Source organism: Oratosquilla oratoria, chromosome 9, assembly GCF_046742065.1.
Source record: "Oratosquilla oratoria isolate Oo_2021 chromosome 9, ASM4674206v1, whole genome shotgun sequence".
In the NCBI taxonomy this organism is placed as follows: domain Eukaryota; kingdom Metazoa; phylum Arthropoda; class Malacostraca; order Stomatopoda; family Squillidae; genus Oratosquilla; species Oratosquilla oratoria.
Window position 1 is genome coordinate 15,221,704 of NC_134785.1, and position 17,500 is coordinate 15,239,203.

The window sequence follows — 17,500 nt, forward strand, 5'->3', positions numbered from 1 at the left end:
GCGGAACGCATCGCTATGAAAAGACCTCCCTGCCTCACCCAACCTTGGAAGGCCTGTGCAGAACAACTGATCCGCACCCATGAACCCGTTTCCCCGGCCGAGGACCTTATACACTACTTTGACTCGCTTCCGCCGGGGCCACAAGAAGTCTGGCTTGTGTGTTGTTTGTTTCGTTTGTTGTGTGCGCGCGCGCACATTAAAGTAGTTGTATTTCAGTTGCCTTAAATAGGGAAAAAAATCCGTTTGTTGGCCCACGTCTGTCTGTATGGGTCGTAATCTACTAAACAGAAAATTCATTTCCGCTTGACTAGCTAACTGTACCTTTTTCAAAGTTACTTCCTCTTCAAGCTAGTGCATATTCATTTCTAGTCGTTTTGTAATCTTACTTTGTTCTACAGTTTCATATCTCCACATTCTGCATGTACGCGTGCATTTGTGTGCGCGCATGCACTTTTGCACGTCTGCGCGACTAATTTCTTAGCCCGTGCTGACCTTCACGTTTATACTATCTCTTGATACAGATATATTCTTTGTTACAAAGCAAATCATCTCCTGTGACCAAGAGTTTTGCCTTCACTCCATATGGGTTTTATCTAAAGAAGAACAAGATATCGGAAGGCATTTATTCAATCATTACAGTGTGAAATCGATGTAAAGATTACACTGAGGAACAGTGTTACTGAAGACCACCACCAATGTGCAAAGTAGAAATGGGTTTCCTCGTGTGTATGGTTGATGAAAGTCAAAACATAATTCGTGTAGATAATGTAAATATGTGCCTATGCGGCTAATTTGAAGTATCTTGATATATATCTATACCATTAACCATACGCGTATACCATCTTTAATTTTGTCAACCCTGCAAAATTAACTGCGGAGGCCCCTGGGTCTTCTCATCTCGAAGCAACCTCTCCATCTGTCTTCGGAAATTAAAGGGTCTGTCCCCGGAATCACAGACACACCCCTTACCGGGGTAAAAGCAGCATGTTGAGGTTCGTGGACATTGTGAGGAGTTCATGCACTTGGGTGCCGGGCCGATGTCGAAACGTCTACAAAATCCCCCGCCGCCGCCTGTGAGAGCAGTGCCATTTACAGTTACGAAAAAAGATTAAGTACGAAGAGGCGGGCAAAGAGCAAACTGGGCAGTTCTATTTTTTTTTTTTTTTTTTTTTTTTGGGGGGGGTACTATATGCACACGCTAGTAGTCCCGTTAGTATAGAAATACATGAGTGAATAAATATATTAAGATAGATTAGATAAACAATAAGATATAAACAATCAAAGAAGTTAAAGTACAGTTAAAACAAGTTGAGAAATTATATGAACAATCAAGTGAAGACAGAGGGAAGCCCCAAATCCTTTATTTGCGTCACCGGCCATCAAGATTATAACTGAACCTGATGTGAGAAAAGAAATGGCGCTCAAGTGTATAAATCAACCTGCATTGCAATGAAAATAGAATAAAATGAACAAGTAAATAAATTGATAAAATTACAGTAGAATGAGCTTAACAAACCAATGTGTACTTTCTACTGGAGAATAACTGAAAGGGAGAACAAAGACGATCCATCCTTACATGATAATGCAGTGACTTGGGCCTGCACGCAGATAGCAGCCAGCAGGCTACACACAAGAGCCACAGACACTGCTGTCGTCTTCGTCATCCTCATTGTCTTGTCGGCAACCTTGAACGTCTTCTTCACCGGGATCGGCACGTGCGGGTTAGTTCCTGTTCAACAGTTACATCACTTAGAACATAGACATCAACTTTTTCAAATAAAAGACAAAAATATCATTTACATGTACAGTCAGTGACAATTCCACGAATGTCAAAGCCTGAACTCTATGTATCCTTCGAAGACTTCGGAACAGTAGTAGTTATCGACCGAGTGCCATAGGAATAAACATCGATTGGACTGCCCATTCTACGCTCTCTCGTAACGCTTGACACGCAAACGCTCCCAGCCCCACTTTAGTCGACCAGATATCTGACCTTGCGTGGGAGGAGAGGCGGCGTTGCTATAGTATATACATGGGCCGCCACGAGTATGAAAGAGTAACTAAAACGGGACTTCAGGAGGGGAAAGGGGAGAGGGGAGGTTAAGCGCCGTTTCATGGGTTGAGGAGGGAAGGGTGTGGGAGTTTCAGTTTCATTTTGTCCACATTCTTTGTCACCAGGCAACTTTATTTACCCAAGAAAAAAAAATCACAAAGACTCGAGACAGGATTAGAAATAAACATTAACATTTGCAATGCTTTGCCGTCTGGTGATATCATTCAGACGGTGGAAAATCACCATTACTTCATTCCCAACTCAATTGACGAGAAAATTAGAATACACCTCTCCAATTGTTCCAGTAATTAATGAGCCTACTTAAGTTTGCATGTACACATACATACACATGCATACACATACACACGCATGCACATAAATACACACATATATGTGGACAAAGATCATTATTTAGACTGCGTTTATGCATAGGTGTACTATCGTTGATAGCGGTAGGACCCAGTCGAAATATTTGACGTCAGTCAGCTATGGAGGAGAGCGAGTGTTCTTTTAGGAGGATTGAAAAGATTTTAGGTCTATATATATATACATATATGTACACACACACACACACACACATATATATATATATATATATATATATATATATATATATATATATATATATATATATATATATATATATATATATATATATATATATATGCTAATAAGAACACGGGTACGTGTGTTCACTTATGCAAAGTAGACCACTTGGAAAAAGAAACTAACGAAGCAGAGCGCTTTCGTATATTACATCTTCAGTGCAACAAGTTTCTTTTTTCCAAGTGGTCTACTTTGCATATATATATATATATATATATATATATATATATATATATATATATATATATATATATATGTATTTCAAATGTACAATTCATAAGATTTTCTCCGTATCACATTCAGAGGGTTTATGATTGTGGTTACACTTTTAGAGCTTTTACTATTTTAGTGAAGTTCGTGGCGCAGTGGATTAAACTATGGCCCTTGAAATAATCGCCGAGTGCACCCGTAGTCCAGTCTTACCTGTACAGTACCCGTTCGGGTTGGGGTCTCCTGCCAACTGGTCGCCGGTTGTGAACGCGAGGGCCACTTATAACGTAACAGCATATGTGCGGTTACCAATAGGCACATTACACAAACACACAGACACACACACATACATACACACGTTATCTCGCAGCAGTGTTCATAGCATCTGCTGAACACCGATTGCGCACGTATGTGCAACTCTTCTCACTACTGTAAGTTTATCTTTGTGAGGGGAGGAGACTAAGCTGAAAAAACCCAAGGCAAAGACAATAATTAAGAAGACATGCCATAATCTTCAACCTCCGCCACCCCTTTCTTCCACTCCCTGCTCTGTACCAAAGAAAGAGGGAGGGAGGGGTGAGGAGGAGAGGATGTAGTTCTTAGTATGAGGTCGGGGTTCTCCCTCCTGAGAGCTTTACAAGTTTTCCGCGTCTGCAGGCTCATAAAAAAAGGTAAAAAAACAAATGAAAATCCATGGTTACACCCAACACAACGACTGACTTTGATTGTACACACACACCAAGCCCGTAAGGAACAGACTTGGAAAGATGGACGACTGACTTAGGCGTGGGAGCCACATCGCTAGGCAACATCCTCTCATCGTCTTTGCTCAGATGGAGGCACCCAAACGATCTTCCTCCGCCAAAGAAGGTGGGAGATGTCAGACCCCTTTGGCCGCGCGCAGAAGTCCAGGTGTCGCCACACCTGAAGGCAGCTGGCGGGGGTGGGGTACAAATGCCTTTTTTTTTTTTTTTTTTAACTCAAATTTTCGAGATCTACAGGAAAGACAGCCACTTGTCAGAACAGTTCCCTACCGCCAATGATCAACTTCCAAATCGCCTCTATGATATTAGTGTCAGGAAAAGGGCTAACAGGACATTGCTAAGACCGTTACAAACAAATTGTAATACAAGCAAATTATCATTTGAGTCCTTAGTTTGATTTTCATGGGCCTATAGTGTTTTCTCTAGAGTATGTGCCCATTTTATGCGCCTCGTTGATTTCTTTATCCAACTCTTGACCCTCGTCCTGAACTGCTTTCAGTATTTCCTTCGCAATTCCTTTCTCTCATTTTTTTTTCTCTTTGGTATTTGTATACATTATGTTTTTCTTTGATACCATAAACCACAATGCATTTCACTTTATCCACTCTATCTCTCACCCAGTTTTCCTTTTCTTTGATTACCTTAATTACTGTTTCTTTTGCATTCTCCTCTTCCTGCTGTACTATTTTTTAAAGAGATTTTTTTATTTTTACGTTCCTGTTTCCACTGATTTTTTATTTCAAGAAGATACGGCTCTTTAATTGATTTCCCCACTTTTTCGGTCACTGCTTGGATTTGCTCTTTGACCTCTTTTTTCAGTTCTTCGTTGTTCCTATCCTCGTTTTCCTTTATTTCGTTTTCTCTTTTAATCATACATAACTCACTTTTTAGATCATTCTTTTCTGATTATTTCGTCGTTAGTTTTACGTAAATTTGTCATTTCTTTGTGCAAAGCTCTACGATCTATTTTTAGATCTATCAATTCCTCCATCAAGTCGTTGATGTCTCGATTCCATAGTACACTACTAAACCTAGTTTCTCTTTTTGTATCCATAAATTTTCCTATTGCTTCCCTTTATATTCTCTCGTTGTGGAATTCCGTGTTCGTGAGAATGATGGTTCCTAATAGATCCCGCTTGAAGGTGCCAAAGGTGGCGTCTTGAGAGGCTAGTGGTCATCATCTCTACGCAAGAAGGTTGAGTCCACAGTCCTCGCCTTTCTAAATATCTTTGTAAATTATGTTTTTTCCTCTAGAGAGGCCCAGGCAAAGGGAAGTTGTCCTTTATTCTTAATTTGGAAGATTTATTGCATTGGAAGAATATTATAAAAGTTATATGTTTACCCTCTGATATGGTTTTAACACTTTATTACTCGCGCCGGTTTTGTAAGTTGATATCACCTGGTTTCTGTAGAAAAGATTGATAGGGGTCTTTCTTTTTTAAAGCGCTGACGTGGGGAGTATGTTCATGGTACCAACGTTTTTGTTTTTCGCTCTAATGGGTAGCTAGGGGAACCATTGTTAATGAGGACTTATGAGGTTCGCTCTAGTTCGTGGTGAACTAGTCTTTAGTCAGACCAGTGTCCTCCTGAGGTATGCATTCATTGTCAACTTTTTATATCTCACTGTCTATTTAGGCAGTGGTAGTTATTGGTCGCCTTAACATAGATAATTCTACAGCAACCATTTTTCAAGTGCTTTCACCGCTTCTGGAAGACCACATAATCAGAGAACATTATTCTATTTTTTCTCCTCAGCCACTATCTATATTTTTTATGAGGAAAATGCGCACACCGTTCCTTGAAGAGGATGCATTCTGCTGGCGTCATGCAACCCTGTTTACGTTGGAACAGGTTTCCATCGAGTTTTTCTTTTTTTTCGATTTGGCGAGAGACCCAACCCAGCTGAGCCCCAACCTGCAATGCGCGACCCTTAGAATGGTGATGATAGCGTTGTGGTCGCAGGGCAGAGTAGGATGAACCTGCCAGTTAGTTCCTCAGTTTGATGTATGTTTGCCTTTTTTTCCATCTTTTCCAGGCTTTGTCTCCTCTATCTTTAGCATCACTAAAATTTTTATACCAACACTTTATACAAACTTTTTTTTTTTTTCTTTGGTTCATATTTACGTGTTCTCTCCTTGTATTTTTCTTTAGATATGTTCCATTTCTCTTCCATCTTTGTTTCTTCATTTGAACAATTTTCCCAATTAGCGTTTTGATTTTTTCTACAAAGTCCAATTTGTTTCTTCTCGTATCATTTTGTTCTTTAACTTCGATTTCTATTAGTATGTGGTCTCTCTTCCCAGTTGGTGTCTTGCAATTCATTTTGTTCACGATTTCAGGCTCAAATGTGAATATCAAGTCTAGTCCCGACGGTTGTCTGTTGTTTCTATATCTGGTATTTTCCTTGACCCACTGCGTCAACGTATAATCAATGGCCATATCCAGTAGAATGTTGTCCCAGAGTTCCTCTCCACCTTTTACTGTCATTTCTTCCCTATTTACTTCCTTTGCGTTAGTCACCCATAATTACTATGTTTCCTCCATCAATCAGTAATTCAGATAATGCATTCTTTATGTCTTCCATTAATTTGGAATGATCACTATCAGACCAAGCCTGTGTTTTTGGGGGTACATATACTACCATAACATTTCTACTTTTCATATTACTATTTGCAACTTTAATCATAATCATTTCCACACTATCTTTTCCTTCTCTTATCTTTGTCACATTTATGTCCCTTCTAGCCAATAACATGACTTCCCCTTGAATACTCATTTCATTTTTCGCCCAATGGTTGTATAGACCTTGTCCCACCACAATTACCATTATGTCTGGTTTCTCTATTAACAAATATTTGTTTAGTTCATTTGTTCCAGAAATTATACCATCCATGTTTATGTATGCCACTTTTAATTTCTTTTCTTCTCTTTTTTGGTTGTTTCCTTTTTTTATGATATAGCATTTTCTCAGCCTCAGATCCAGCACTCTTTAAAAAAAACTAGTTTTTTTCAGTCTCCGTTCTTCTCTCCTTTTTTTAAGCTTCATTTCTTAGTGCCTTATCTTCCTTTTTTTCCTCATCGCTTGTTTCCTTTTTTATCCACTTATTTTTGTAATTTGCACTGTTAACTAGTTTTGTCGCTTTTGATAGTATCTCTTCAGCTATCATTTGAGTCCTCAGCTTGATTTTCATTGGCCTATAGTGTTTTTCTATAGAGTATGTGCCCATTTTATGCACCTCGTCAATTTCCATGTCCAACTCTTGACCCTCGTCTTGAACCGCTCTCAGTATTTCCTTTGTAATTTCTTTCTCTTTTTCTCTTTGGTATTTGTATACATTATGTTTTTCTTTGATACCATAAACCACAATCCATTTCTTTTTATCCACTGTGTCTCTCACCAATTTTTCCTTTTCTTTGATTACCTTAATTACTGTTTCTTTTACATTCTCCTCTACCTGTTGTTGTACTATTTCTTTGAAAGAAGTTTTTTTGGTTTTCACGTTCTTGTTTCCACTGATTTCATTTCAAGGAGATCCGTCTATTTGGACGATTCTCGCAATTTTTTGGTCACTGCTTGTATTTGCTCTTTGATCTCTTTCTTCAGTTCTTCGTCTTTGTTTCTATCCTCGTTTTCCTTTCTTTCATTTTCTTTTTAATCACACTTAGTTGACTTTTTAGATCATTCAACTGATTTTTCGTCATTAGTTTTACGTAAGATTGTCATTTCTTTGTGCAAGGCTCTACAATTTATTTTTATATAAATAATTCCTCCATCAAGTCATTCATGTCTTGATTACTTAGAACACTGCTAAATCTAGTTTCTCTTTCTGCATCTATAACTTTTCCTATTGCTCCCTTTTCCCTTTAAAAAACGGGGGAAAAAATCCATCTTTGAGTAGCCTTCGGAGTGTCGCTTAGACACGTTCTCTTCGGTGTCACACACAGTGGCGATTCCACTCTACTTATATCCAGTCCTGTTTTCGTTGGTTCATCAATTCTTTTGTCTTCTTTTTTTCTTTTCCTCCATTTCGTGCTATGCTATACTTTTCCAAAACTGGGTTTTACACCTTACCGGTCACTCGATTACAAAGCGCTAAGTCTGAGTTCATTCACTAGACTTGTGTGTGTGTGTGTGTGTGTGTGTGTGTGTGTGTGTGTGTGTGTGTGTGTGTGTGTGTGTGTGTGTGTGTGTGTGTGTGTGTGTGTGTGTGTGTGTGTGTGTGTGTGTGTGTGTGTGTGTGTGTGTGTGTGTTTGTGTGTGAATATGCATAAGTATGTGGTAAATTATATATAAATATATATATTATATATGTATAAGTACATGAACATGCATTTTTTCTGGTTATCCCCAATTCTTTTTAATAATGGGCTTCTTGTCTTTCTTAAAGAATATAAAAGTTCTCCGAATGTGCCATTGGCATGGGGGTAAATGAAGACGTCGAACAGAGATTTACTGACACGACGTTTCGTAAATTGTAGACACATTTTCAACTGAACACAAATGTTTGTTAAACGATTATATATATATATATATATATGTATATATATATATGTATATATATACATATATATATATTGTTGAGACATTCTGACAGGTTGATGTAAGCGGAATAGGAAACACAGGAGTCTTAGTCTTGAGTTTATTCCTGACTAGTTTCGCAGGTTTGAAAAAGCATACCTGCGAAACTAGTCAGGAATAAACTCAAGACTAAGACTCCTGTGGTTCCTATTCCGCTTACATCATACATATATGTATATTTGTATATGTATATGTATATGTATATGTATATGTATATGTATATATATATGTATATGTATATATACATGTATATATATATATGCAAAATAACCACAGGAGAAAGGAAACTTGTAGACAGTAAGTACTTTCGTATATTACATCTTCAGACTAAATGACAAGAGATAAAGAGTAAGTTTTATTAAATAGAAGCATCAGTTGTCAACAATTGGGGGATGGGGGTAAAGGGGGGAGACATTACAATGTGAGGAGGGGGGATGCCCTTACCCCTATGGACCTGACCCGCACAAGTGTCAATCTGGCGGGAAGATCTCAGTGACCATGTGGGTTAGCAATTTATCACATTTAAAATGACCAAAGCTTAAATTTACGTATATATATATATATACACGTATATATATATATATATATATATATATATATATATATATATATATATATATATATATATATATACATATATATATACATATATATATACATATATATATATACATACCTGTGCCACTAGGGCAGCTTACTTGATATGAAGAGGCTATGTATGTAGTCTGACAATATATAGCGTTCTGCCTGGTGCATTAATGGCTGGGTATTTCATAAGAACATAAGAATAGAGGATACTACAAGAGAACATAAGGCATACACTATGCAGTTCTGTGACTCTTACTATCTTTAATCCCTATCCATAAAGTTATCTAATCTTTTCTTAAAACAACCAATCGTTTCATTCCTCACTTCCATAGTTACCAAGTCTATTCCATCTGTTATCAACTCTCTTGGTAAACCAGTTATTGCCCATTTCTTTCTTAAACCTTCCATTTCTATTGGAGGGGAGAATTAGAAGGCCACTACTCTGGATGTTTACTTGAGGGTGATAAGTCATTGATATAGAGAGCTTCTCGTAGTGGGGAGACGGCGGGCATCATCGGACCCCTGAAAGTACCTCTCGTAGGGCCCGGCATCACCGTCCTGTCCCAGTGGCGCGGTGCCTTTATGTTCTCTCGTTGTGGAATTCCGTGTTCGTGAGAATAATGGTTCCTAATAGATCCTGCTTGAAGGTGCCGAAGGTGGCGTCTTGAGAGGCTAGTGGTCATCATCTCTACGTAAGAAGGTTGAGTCCACAGTCCTCGCCTCGCTAAATATCTATGTAAATGATGTTTTTCCTCTAGTGAGACCCAGGCAACGGGAAGCTGTCCTTTATTATGAAGTTGAAAGATTTATTGCATCGGAAGAATATCATAAAAGTTATATATTTACCCATTGATATGGTTTTAACACTATCACTCGCGCCGGTTTTGTAAGTTGATATTACCTGATTTCTGTAGAAATGGTTGATAGGGGTCTTTATTTTTTTGAAGCGTTGACGTGGGGAGTATGTTCATGGTACCATCGTTTTTGTTTTTCGCTCTAGGGGGGAGTTAGGGAAACCATTGTTAATGAGGACTTAGAGGTTTGCTCTAGTTCGTACTGAACTATTGCTTAGTCAGAACAGTATGCATACATTGTTGACCTTTCATATCTCAGGGGGCACTCACTGTCCATTTAGGCAGCAGTAGTTATTGGTCGCCCTAACATAGATACTTCTACAGGAACCATTTTTCAATTGCTTTCACCGCTTCTGGAAGACCACATAATAAGAGAACATCATTTTATTTTTCTCCTCAGCCACTATTTATACTTTTTATGAGGAAAATGCGCACGCCGTTCCTAGAAGAGGATCCACTCTGCTGGCGTCATGCAACCCTGTTTACGTTGGAACAGGTTTCCCTCGAGTTTTTCTTGTTTTCGATTTGGCGAGAGACCCAACCCAGCTGAGCCCCAGCCAGCACTGCAGTGCACTATAGCCAAGCTAAGTTGAAAACATGGCTATGAAAAGAGTCTCCCTGTCTCACCCAATCTTGGGAGGCCTGTGCAGAACAACTGGTCCGCACCCATGGACCCGTTTCCCCGGCCTAGGACCTTATGCACTGCTTTGACTCGCCTCCCCTGGGACCACAAGAAGTCTGGCTTATGTGTTGTGTGTTTCGTTTGTTGAGTGTGCGCGCGCACATTAAAGTAGTTGTATTTCAGTTGCCTTAAATAGGAAAAAAAAAATCCGTTTGTTGGCCCACGTCTGTCTGTATGGGTCGTAATCTACTAAACAGAAAATTCATTTCCGCTTGACTAGCTAACTGTACCTTTTTTAAAGTTACTTCCTCTTCAAGCTAGTGCATATTCATTTCTAGTCGTTTTGTAATCTTACTTTGTTCTACAGTTTCTTATCTCCACATTCTGCATGTACGCGTGCATTTGCGTGCGCGCATGCACTTTTGCACGTCTGCGCGACTAATTTCTTAGCCCGTGCTGACCTTCACGTTTATACTATCTCTTGATACAGATATATTCTTTGTTACAAAGCAAATCATCTCCTGTGACCAAGAGTTTTGCCTTCACTCCATATGGGTTTTATCTAAAGAAGAACAAGATATCGGAAGGCATTTATTCAATCATTACAGTGTAAAATCGATATAAAGATTACATTGGTTACAAAGGATTACAAAGGATTACAAAGGCGAAGCATGCCGACAGGAGACCTTTTGGTCCATATCTAGGTCGGATGCGAAAAAAATCATAATAATAATAGAATAATAACAATAAAAAAACTATAATAATGTATGCAACAAACAAAATACATAAATAAATGCATACTTACTCCTGTAAGTACTCTGAAGAAAACTTTCGATGAAGACCACCACCAATATGCAGAGCAGAAATGGGTTTTCTCATGGGTTATAGTATATCAGTGTATGGTTGATGAAATTTGAAATATTTGAAATGTAACGCGTGTAGATATTGTAAATTTATGGCTATGCGGCCAATATAAAGTGTGTATCTTGATATATCTCTGTACCATTAACCATACATGCATAATATCCTTAATTATGTCAAGCCTACTAAAATTCTTGCCTCACCGCCTCAACCAAAACTCCTGCGGACACCCAGGGGCTTCTCATCTCCAAGAAATCTCTGTATCTAACTTTGGAGGAAAGGTAAGCGTGCACACGCACACCCCTTTGCACGAGAGTCATAGCAGCATGTTGACCTTGGCCCGCAGTCGAATAAGGAGTGACACCGTTTATAGGGCCGGTGGGCCCACCAAATTGCACCACACCTCGGGCCTGTGAAAGCAGTACCATTTATAGTTAAAAAAAAAAAAAAAGTAACAAGTACGAAGAGGTGGACAAGGAGTAAATTCTGACATCTTTTTTTTTTTATCTGGATACTAAGTTAGTAGTCCCATTGGGACAGAAATACATGAGTGAATTAATAAATGAAAATAGATTAGATGAACCATGGAATGTACAAATAATTACAGAGGTTAGAACACAGTTAAAACAATTTGAAAAACTGTATGAACAATTAAATAAAAATATAGGTAAGCTCTAAATTCTTTACTTGCGTCACCAGCCATGAAGATTATAATTGAACCTAACATAGAAAAAAAAAAAAATCGGCGCCGCGATGGAAACTAGGGTATGCGGCATGCACTCGACGCTCAAATGTACAAATTAACCCGCATTACAGAAACAATAGAAGAAAATGAAAAAGTAAATAAATTGATAAAATTATAGCAGAATGAGCTTATCTGATGGATGTGTACTTTCTACTGGGGAATAACTGAAAGGGAGAACAAAGACGATCCGTCCTTACATCGTCTATCGGCTTGGGCCTGCAAGCAGAAAGCAGCCAACAGGCTGAACACAAGAGCCACGGACACCATTGTCGTCTTCGTCATCCTCATCGTCTTGTCGGTAACCTTGAACGTCTTCTTCACCGGGATCGGCACGTACGGGTCAGCTCCTGTTCAAGAGTCACACCGCTTACAACATAGACATCAACTTCTTCAAATAAAAGACAAAAATATTATTCACATGTATGGTCAGTGACAATTCCACGAAAGGCAAAGCCCTCTTTTTGTCCTTCGAAGATTTCCGAACAAGGGTAGTTTTCGACCAATATGCCACAAGAATAAACATCGATTGGACTGCCTATTCTACGCTCGCTAGTAGTTCTTGACACGCAAACGCTCCCAGCCCCACTTTAGTCGACCCAATATCTGACCTTGCGTGGGAGTAGAGGCGGCGTTGCTACAGTGTATGCATGTGCCGCCACGAATATGAAACAATAACTAAAACGGGACTTCAGGAGGGGGAAGGGGAGAGGGGATGTTAAGCGTTGTTTGATGGGGTGAGGAGGCGAGGGTGGCGGATAGTCAAGTTTCAGCGTGGAGGGTCGAGGGGACATGGGTGCCTCCAGGGCAACTTACTGTCACCAGCCAACTTCTTTTGCCTTAGGAAAAAGAGATCCACAAAGACTCGAGAGGGTTAGAAAGAAGCATTAACCCTTGCAGTACTTTGCTGCCGAGCGATATCATTCAGACGGAGGAAAATCACCTTTACTTCAAGAAACAAGAAAATGAGAGTGTACCTCACCAAGTGTCCCAGTAATCAACAAGCCCAATTACGTTTGTATATGCACATACATACACATACACATGCATACGTATGCATATATGTAGACAAATAACATTATTTAGCCTGCGGTTATTTATAGGTCTACTATCGTCGTTGGCGGCGGGACCCAGTCGAGCTGTATAATGACAGCCTGCTATGGAGAAAAAGCGCGATTTTTCTGTCAGGTTAAGTGGAATGATTTTAGGTCTATATATATACGAGTGGATGGGTGGTGAGGGAAACATCAGGAACCGTTGGAGTTTTAGTGCTAACGTTTCGTCCTGAAAGGACTTCCTCTGAGGAAGTCCTTTTGGGACGAAACGTTAGCAATGAAACTCCAACGGTTCCTGGTGTTTACCTCACCACCCTTGCATTAATTCTGTCTTACGCACTTCATCATATATATATATATATATATATATATATATATATATATATACATGTATGTATGTATGTATGTATGTATGTATGTATGTATGTATGTATGTATGCATATACTGGACACATGATATTTGTGCTTTGATCTATGCAGTATCTATCTATACAGTTCACAAAGTTTTCTCCACATTACATTGAGAGGGTTTATGGTTGTGATCACACCTTGAGAGCTTTTGCTATTTCAACGAAGTTCGTGGCACAGTAGCTTAAACTTTGGCCCTTGAAATGATTGCCGCGTGCACCCGTAGCCCTGTCTTACCTGTGTAGTTTGTGTTCGGGTTGGGGTCTCCTGCAAACTGGTCGCTGGCCGTGAACGCGAGGGTCATTTATAAAGTAACAGCACATGTGTGGTTACCAGTAGGCATATTACACAAATACACAGACACACCCACCCACATACGCACACACACTTCGTTGCGCAGCAGTGTTCATAGCATCTGCTGGACACTGATTGCTCACCATTGTGCAACTCTCCTCATTACTGTCAGTTTATGGCGGAGAGGGGGAAGGAGTGAACTGAAAAAATCCAAGGCTTAATAGCAATGACACTGATAAAGAAGACAGGCGATAATCTTCAACCTCCGGCACCCCTCTCTCTTCCGCCCCCTGCTCTGTACCAAAGAGGGAGGGTGGAGGGGAAGGAGGAAGAATAATTTTTTATACGAAGTCGGGGTTCCCCCTCCCGAGAGCCTTCAAGTTTTCCGCGTCCTCTGGCTCATAAAAAAAAGGTAAATAAACAAATGAAAATCCATGGTGACACCCAACGTAACGACTGATTTTAATTGTACACACAAAGCCTGGAATAAGTGGTAGTCTATTAAGTTGGACTAGTAATTGGTTGAATGATTGAAAACAGTTGTTCTAAATAGCAAAACTTCTAGATGGAAAAAGTTACAAGCGGAGTTCTTCAGGGTTCCGTTCTTGGGACACTTTTATTCATAGTATATATAAATGATATTGACCACGGACTAAAATCTATTGTCTCAAAATTTGCTGATGATACAAAACTGTGAGGAATGGCAAATGATTACTTCAACCAATTAGATATTCAAGAAGATTTAGATTAACTACAGCAATGGTCTGAAAAGTGGCTAATGAAATTTAACAAGTAAATGCAAGGTTATGCACATAGGTAAAAATAACAGTAAGTACGATTACAAGTCATTTGGAAATTCGTTAATAAATGTGGACAGTGAAAAGGATATCGGCGATATAATCAGTAAATGTCTCAAATCATCTAAGCAGTGTATTCCAGCCTCCGAGAAAGCAAATAAGATTCTAGGACTGATTGAGCGATCTTTTGATTTCAAAAGTCCATCTCTTATGAACAAGCTATACAAGTCGTTAGTTCGTCCTCATTTGGAATATGCTGTTTCCGTATGGTCACCGAATCTCATTAAAGACATTGACAGATTAGAAAAAGTACAACGGCGAGCCACAAAACTGATTCCGAATACCAAAAATAAATCATACGAAAATACACTAAAACTAAATCTGTTTTCTCTAAAAAGCGTAGACTCAGAGGTGACTTGATACAGGTCTTTAAGATTCTAAAGGGAATTGACATCAAAAGTGACCAAATTTTTACACTGAATGAGAATCCGACAAGAAATAATGGTCTCAAACTGTCAGAAAATAGATTTAATTTGGAAGTGGGTAGAAACAACTTCGCCAACAGTGTAGTTAATGAATGGAATAAACTTCCTACAGAGGCAGTGCAATGTAGTTCAGTTCGAAGCTTTAAGATTCGTTTAGATAAACACCTATGCAAGGTGCTGTAATACCTGCCATTTACATTATATTATTTGTTTATTTGTTTGTTGTTGTCTGTTTGTTTACTATTATTAGCTTGATTTTAATCTATTATTTATCTGTCAATTTATTATTTACTATTTACCTGTTTGTTTATTATTCAACAATACCTATGCATTTATTTTTCTTTATATTTATATTATTACAATTTTTATCTATTTGTTTATCTTTTGTAATCCTTTGTAACAAACTTGGACGACAGACTTAAGCGTGGGCGCCACATCGCCAGGCGACGTCCCCTCATCGCCTTTGCTCAGACGGAGGCAGCCAAACGATCTTCCTCCGCCGAGAAACGTGGGGGATGTCAGGCCCCTTTGGCCACGCACGGAAATCCAGATAACGCCAGATCTGAAGAAGGTACGAATGTTTTTTTTTTTTTTTTTTTTTTTTTTTTTTTTTTTTTTTTTTTTTTTTTTTTTTTTTTTTTTTTTTTTTTTTTTTTTGAGATTTACAGGAAGGATAGCCACTCGTCAGAGGAGTTCCCTACCGCCAATTATCAACTTCCAAATCCTCTCTAGGGCATTAGTGCCAGGAATAGTGCTAACACGCCATTGCTAGGACGGCTACAAACAAAAGTGCAGAGGTAACAATTAAATTCTATCTGGCGATATTTAAACCCATCCTTGATTATGCGGTACAGTTTTGGTCTCCATCCTATAGAATGAATATTAATTCACTAGATTCAGTAGCAGAATGACCAAAATGGTATATGGGCTTAGAAATTCATCATACGAACACAGGCATAGGCATCTTAAATTACAGTCTCTGGAAAGACGAAGACTGTGGGGTGATATAATAAAAGTATTCAAGTGGGTTAAGGGTTTTAACAAGGGTGATGCAGGCAAGGACATTATATTAAGAAATCAGGGTAGAACCCGTTGTAATAGACTTAAATTGAAGAAATTTAGGTTTAAGAAGGAAATAGGCAAGAACTGGTTTACAGAGTAACAAATGTAATGAGCGACAAAACAGTTGATTACAAAGGATTACAAAGGTGGAGCATGCCGACAGGAGACCTTTTGGTCCATATCTAGGTCGGATGCAAAATAATCATAATAAATGAATAAATAAAAACTATAATAATATAGATAAATAAAATACGTAAATAAATGCATAGGTATAGTTAAATAATAAACAAACAGGTAAATAGCAAATAATAATAAATTGACATACAACTAATACTAAATGAGAATAAAGCAAATAATGTTAAACAGACAAATTATTACAAAACAAATAAACAAATAATATAAGATAAATTATAATCATTACAGCATCTTGCTTAGGTTTTTATCTAAGATAAATTATAATCATTACAGCATCTTGCTTAGGTTTTTATCTAAGATAAATTATAATCATTACAGCATCTTGCTTAGGTTTTTATCAGTTAGCTGTTCTAAGAGACGAATAGATCTCTTGCAGTCTCTCATGTTCTTGTGCTCTTTCCGAGGGAGTAGTCTCTCCTGCCCTCGACAGCAACACGACTCCTTTTACTGTTGATTCCCATCAAAGGATCTACTTTGTGCGCAAATGCAAACAACATGTGACTGTTCTTCTTTACGACTTTTCGAGCTGCCAAGGACAAAGAGAAGAGCCCGCCCTGTTTTTGTGGTTGACACGACATCTTCTCATCACCGCACTGCATAGACAGATAAAAACATAAAAACGTAAAAATAGAGGAGACTGCAAGAGACCATAAGGCCTGCACCAGGTATTTCCATGTCCATTATCTAACCTTCTCTTAAAACAACCGATAGTTTCAGTGCTCACTACATGGTTACTAAGTCTATTCCATTCGTTAACCACTACTGGTAAGCCTATTTCCTTCTTAAACCTAAATTTGTCCACTGCAAATCCATTACTACAGATAGACTGGCTGGCAGACTACCCACGGCGGTTCTTGCTAGAGTCCTTTGCGACAACCTTGGGGCTATCACTGGGGAAGGTGCCGAAACCCTTTACGTTTTCTTTGTCATCATCGTTATTACATCAAGCAAGAGACGAACTCGACGAGAGCCACGGCACTGAGTCGAGGTAAGACTGTGGGTCTTCCCGGCTCACTCTTTACTCTTGCCCTTCGTCTTACCTTCCTTCTTCACTTCCTTCTTCCCTTTCGTCTTCCCCCTCGTCTTATTCTTCATCTTCCCATTTTCCTTACTCTTCGTCTACCCATTCGTCTTATTCTTCATCCTACCCTTCGTCTTAATCTTCATGAACCTTAGTCGGTTTAATGAAAAGGAGCGAGCTGGTAACTCGGACCTACTGCGCAGTATGTACATACACACACACACACACATTCATATATAGTTGGTGGCAGAACCCGGAGAGTAAGTGAGCCTGGTGAAGTGGACTTGCTCGAAGTAAGAAAACC

At 38.9% G+C, this 17,500-nt stretch overlaps 2 protein-coding genes across 2 annotated transcripts; both read right to left on the bottom strand.

Moving 5' to 3' along the window:
- Nucleotides 1-609: 609 nt before the first annotated feature.
- LOC143028249 (uncharacterized) lies at nucleotides 610-3,191 on the bottom strand. The gene is made up of 3 exons (XM_076190067.1): nucleotides 3,083-3,191; nucleotides 1,577-1,729; nucleotides 610-1,071 (listed from the first exon to the last, which is right to left on the bottom strand). The coding sequence occupies exons 2-3, from the start codon at nucleotides 1,668-1,670 to the stop codon at nucleotides 854-856; spliced, it is 312 nt and encodes a 103-aa protein (XP_076046182.1). The 5' UTR covers nucleotides 1,671-1,729; nucleotides 3,083-3,191; the 3' UTR covers nucleotides 610-853.
- Nucleotides 3,192-10,854: 7,663 nt separating this feature from the next.
- Nucleotides 10,855-13,735, bottom strand: LOC143028252 (uncharacterized). The gene is made up of 3 exons (XM_076190069.1): nucleotides 13,580-13,735; nucleotides 12,080-12,229; nucleotides 10,855-11,547 (listed from the first exon to the last, which is right to left on the bottom strand). The coding sequence occupies exons 1-3, from the start codon at nucleotides 13,644-13,646 to the stop codon at nucleotides 11,402-11,404; spliced, it is 363 nt and encodes a 120-aa protein (XP_076046184.1). The 5' UTR covers nucleotides 13,647-13,735; the 3' UTR covers nucleotides 10,855-11,401.
- Nucleotides 13,736-17,500: the final 3,765 nt, after the last annotated feature.

Excerpts from the sequence above, each read along its gene's own strand:
- LOC143028249 (XM_076190067.1), bottom strand. The coding sequence starts at position 1,670 with ATGAGGATGACGAAGACGACAGCAGTGTCTGTGGCTCTTGTGTGTAGC. Across the intron at positions 1,072-1,576 it reads CCAAGTCACTGCATTATCAT|GCGGCGGCGGGGGATTTTGT; the intron begins GTAAGGATGGAT and ends CTGCTCTCACAG.
- LOC143028252 (XM_076190069.1), bottom strand. The coding sequence starts at position 13,646 with ATGACCCTCGCGTTCACGGCCAGCGACCAGTTTGCAGGAGACCCCAAC. Across the intron at positions 12,230-13,579 it reads CCCGAACACAAACTACACAG|GAGCTGACCCGTACGTGCCG; the intron begins GTAAGACAGGGC and ends ACTCTTGAACAG. Across the intron at positions 11,548-12,079 it reads GGCCCAAGCCGATAGACGAT|GCCCGAGGTGTGGTGCAATT; the intron begins GTAAGGACGGAT and ends CTGCTTTCACAG.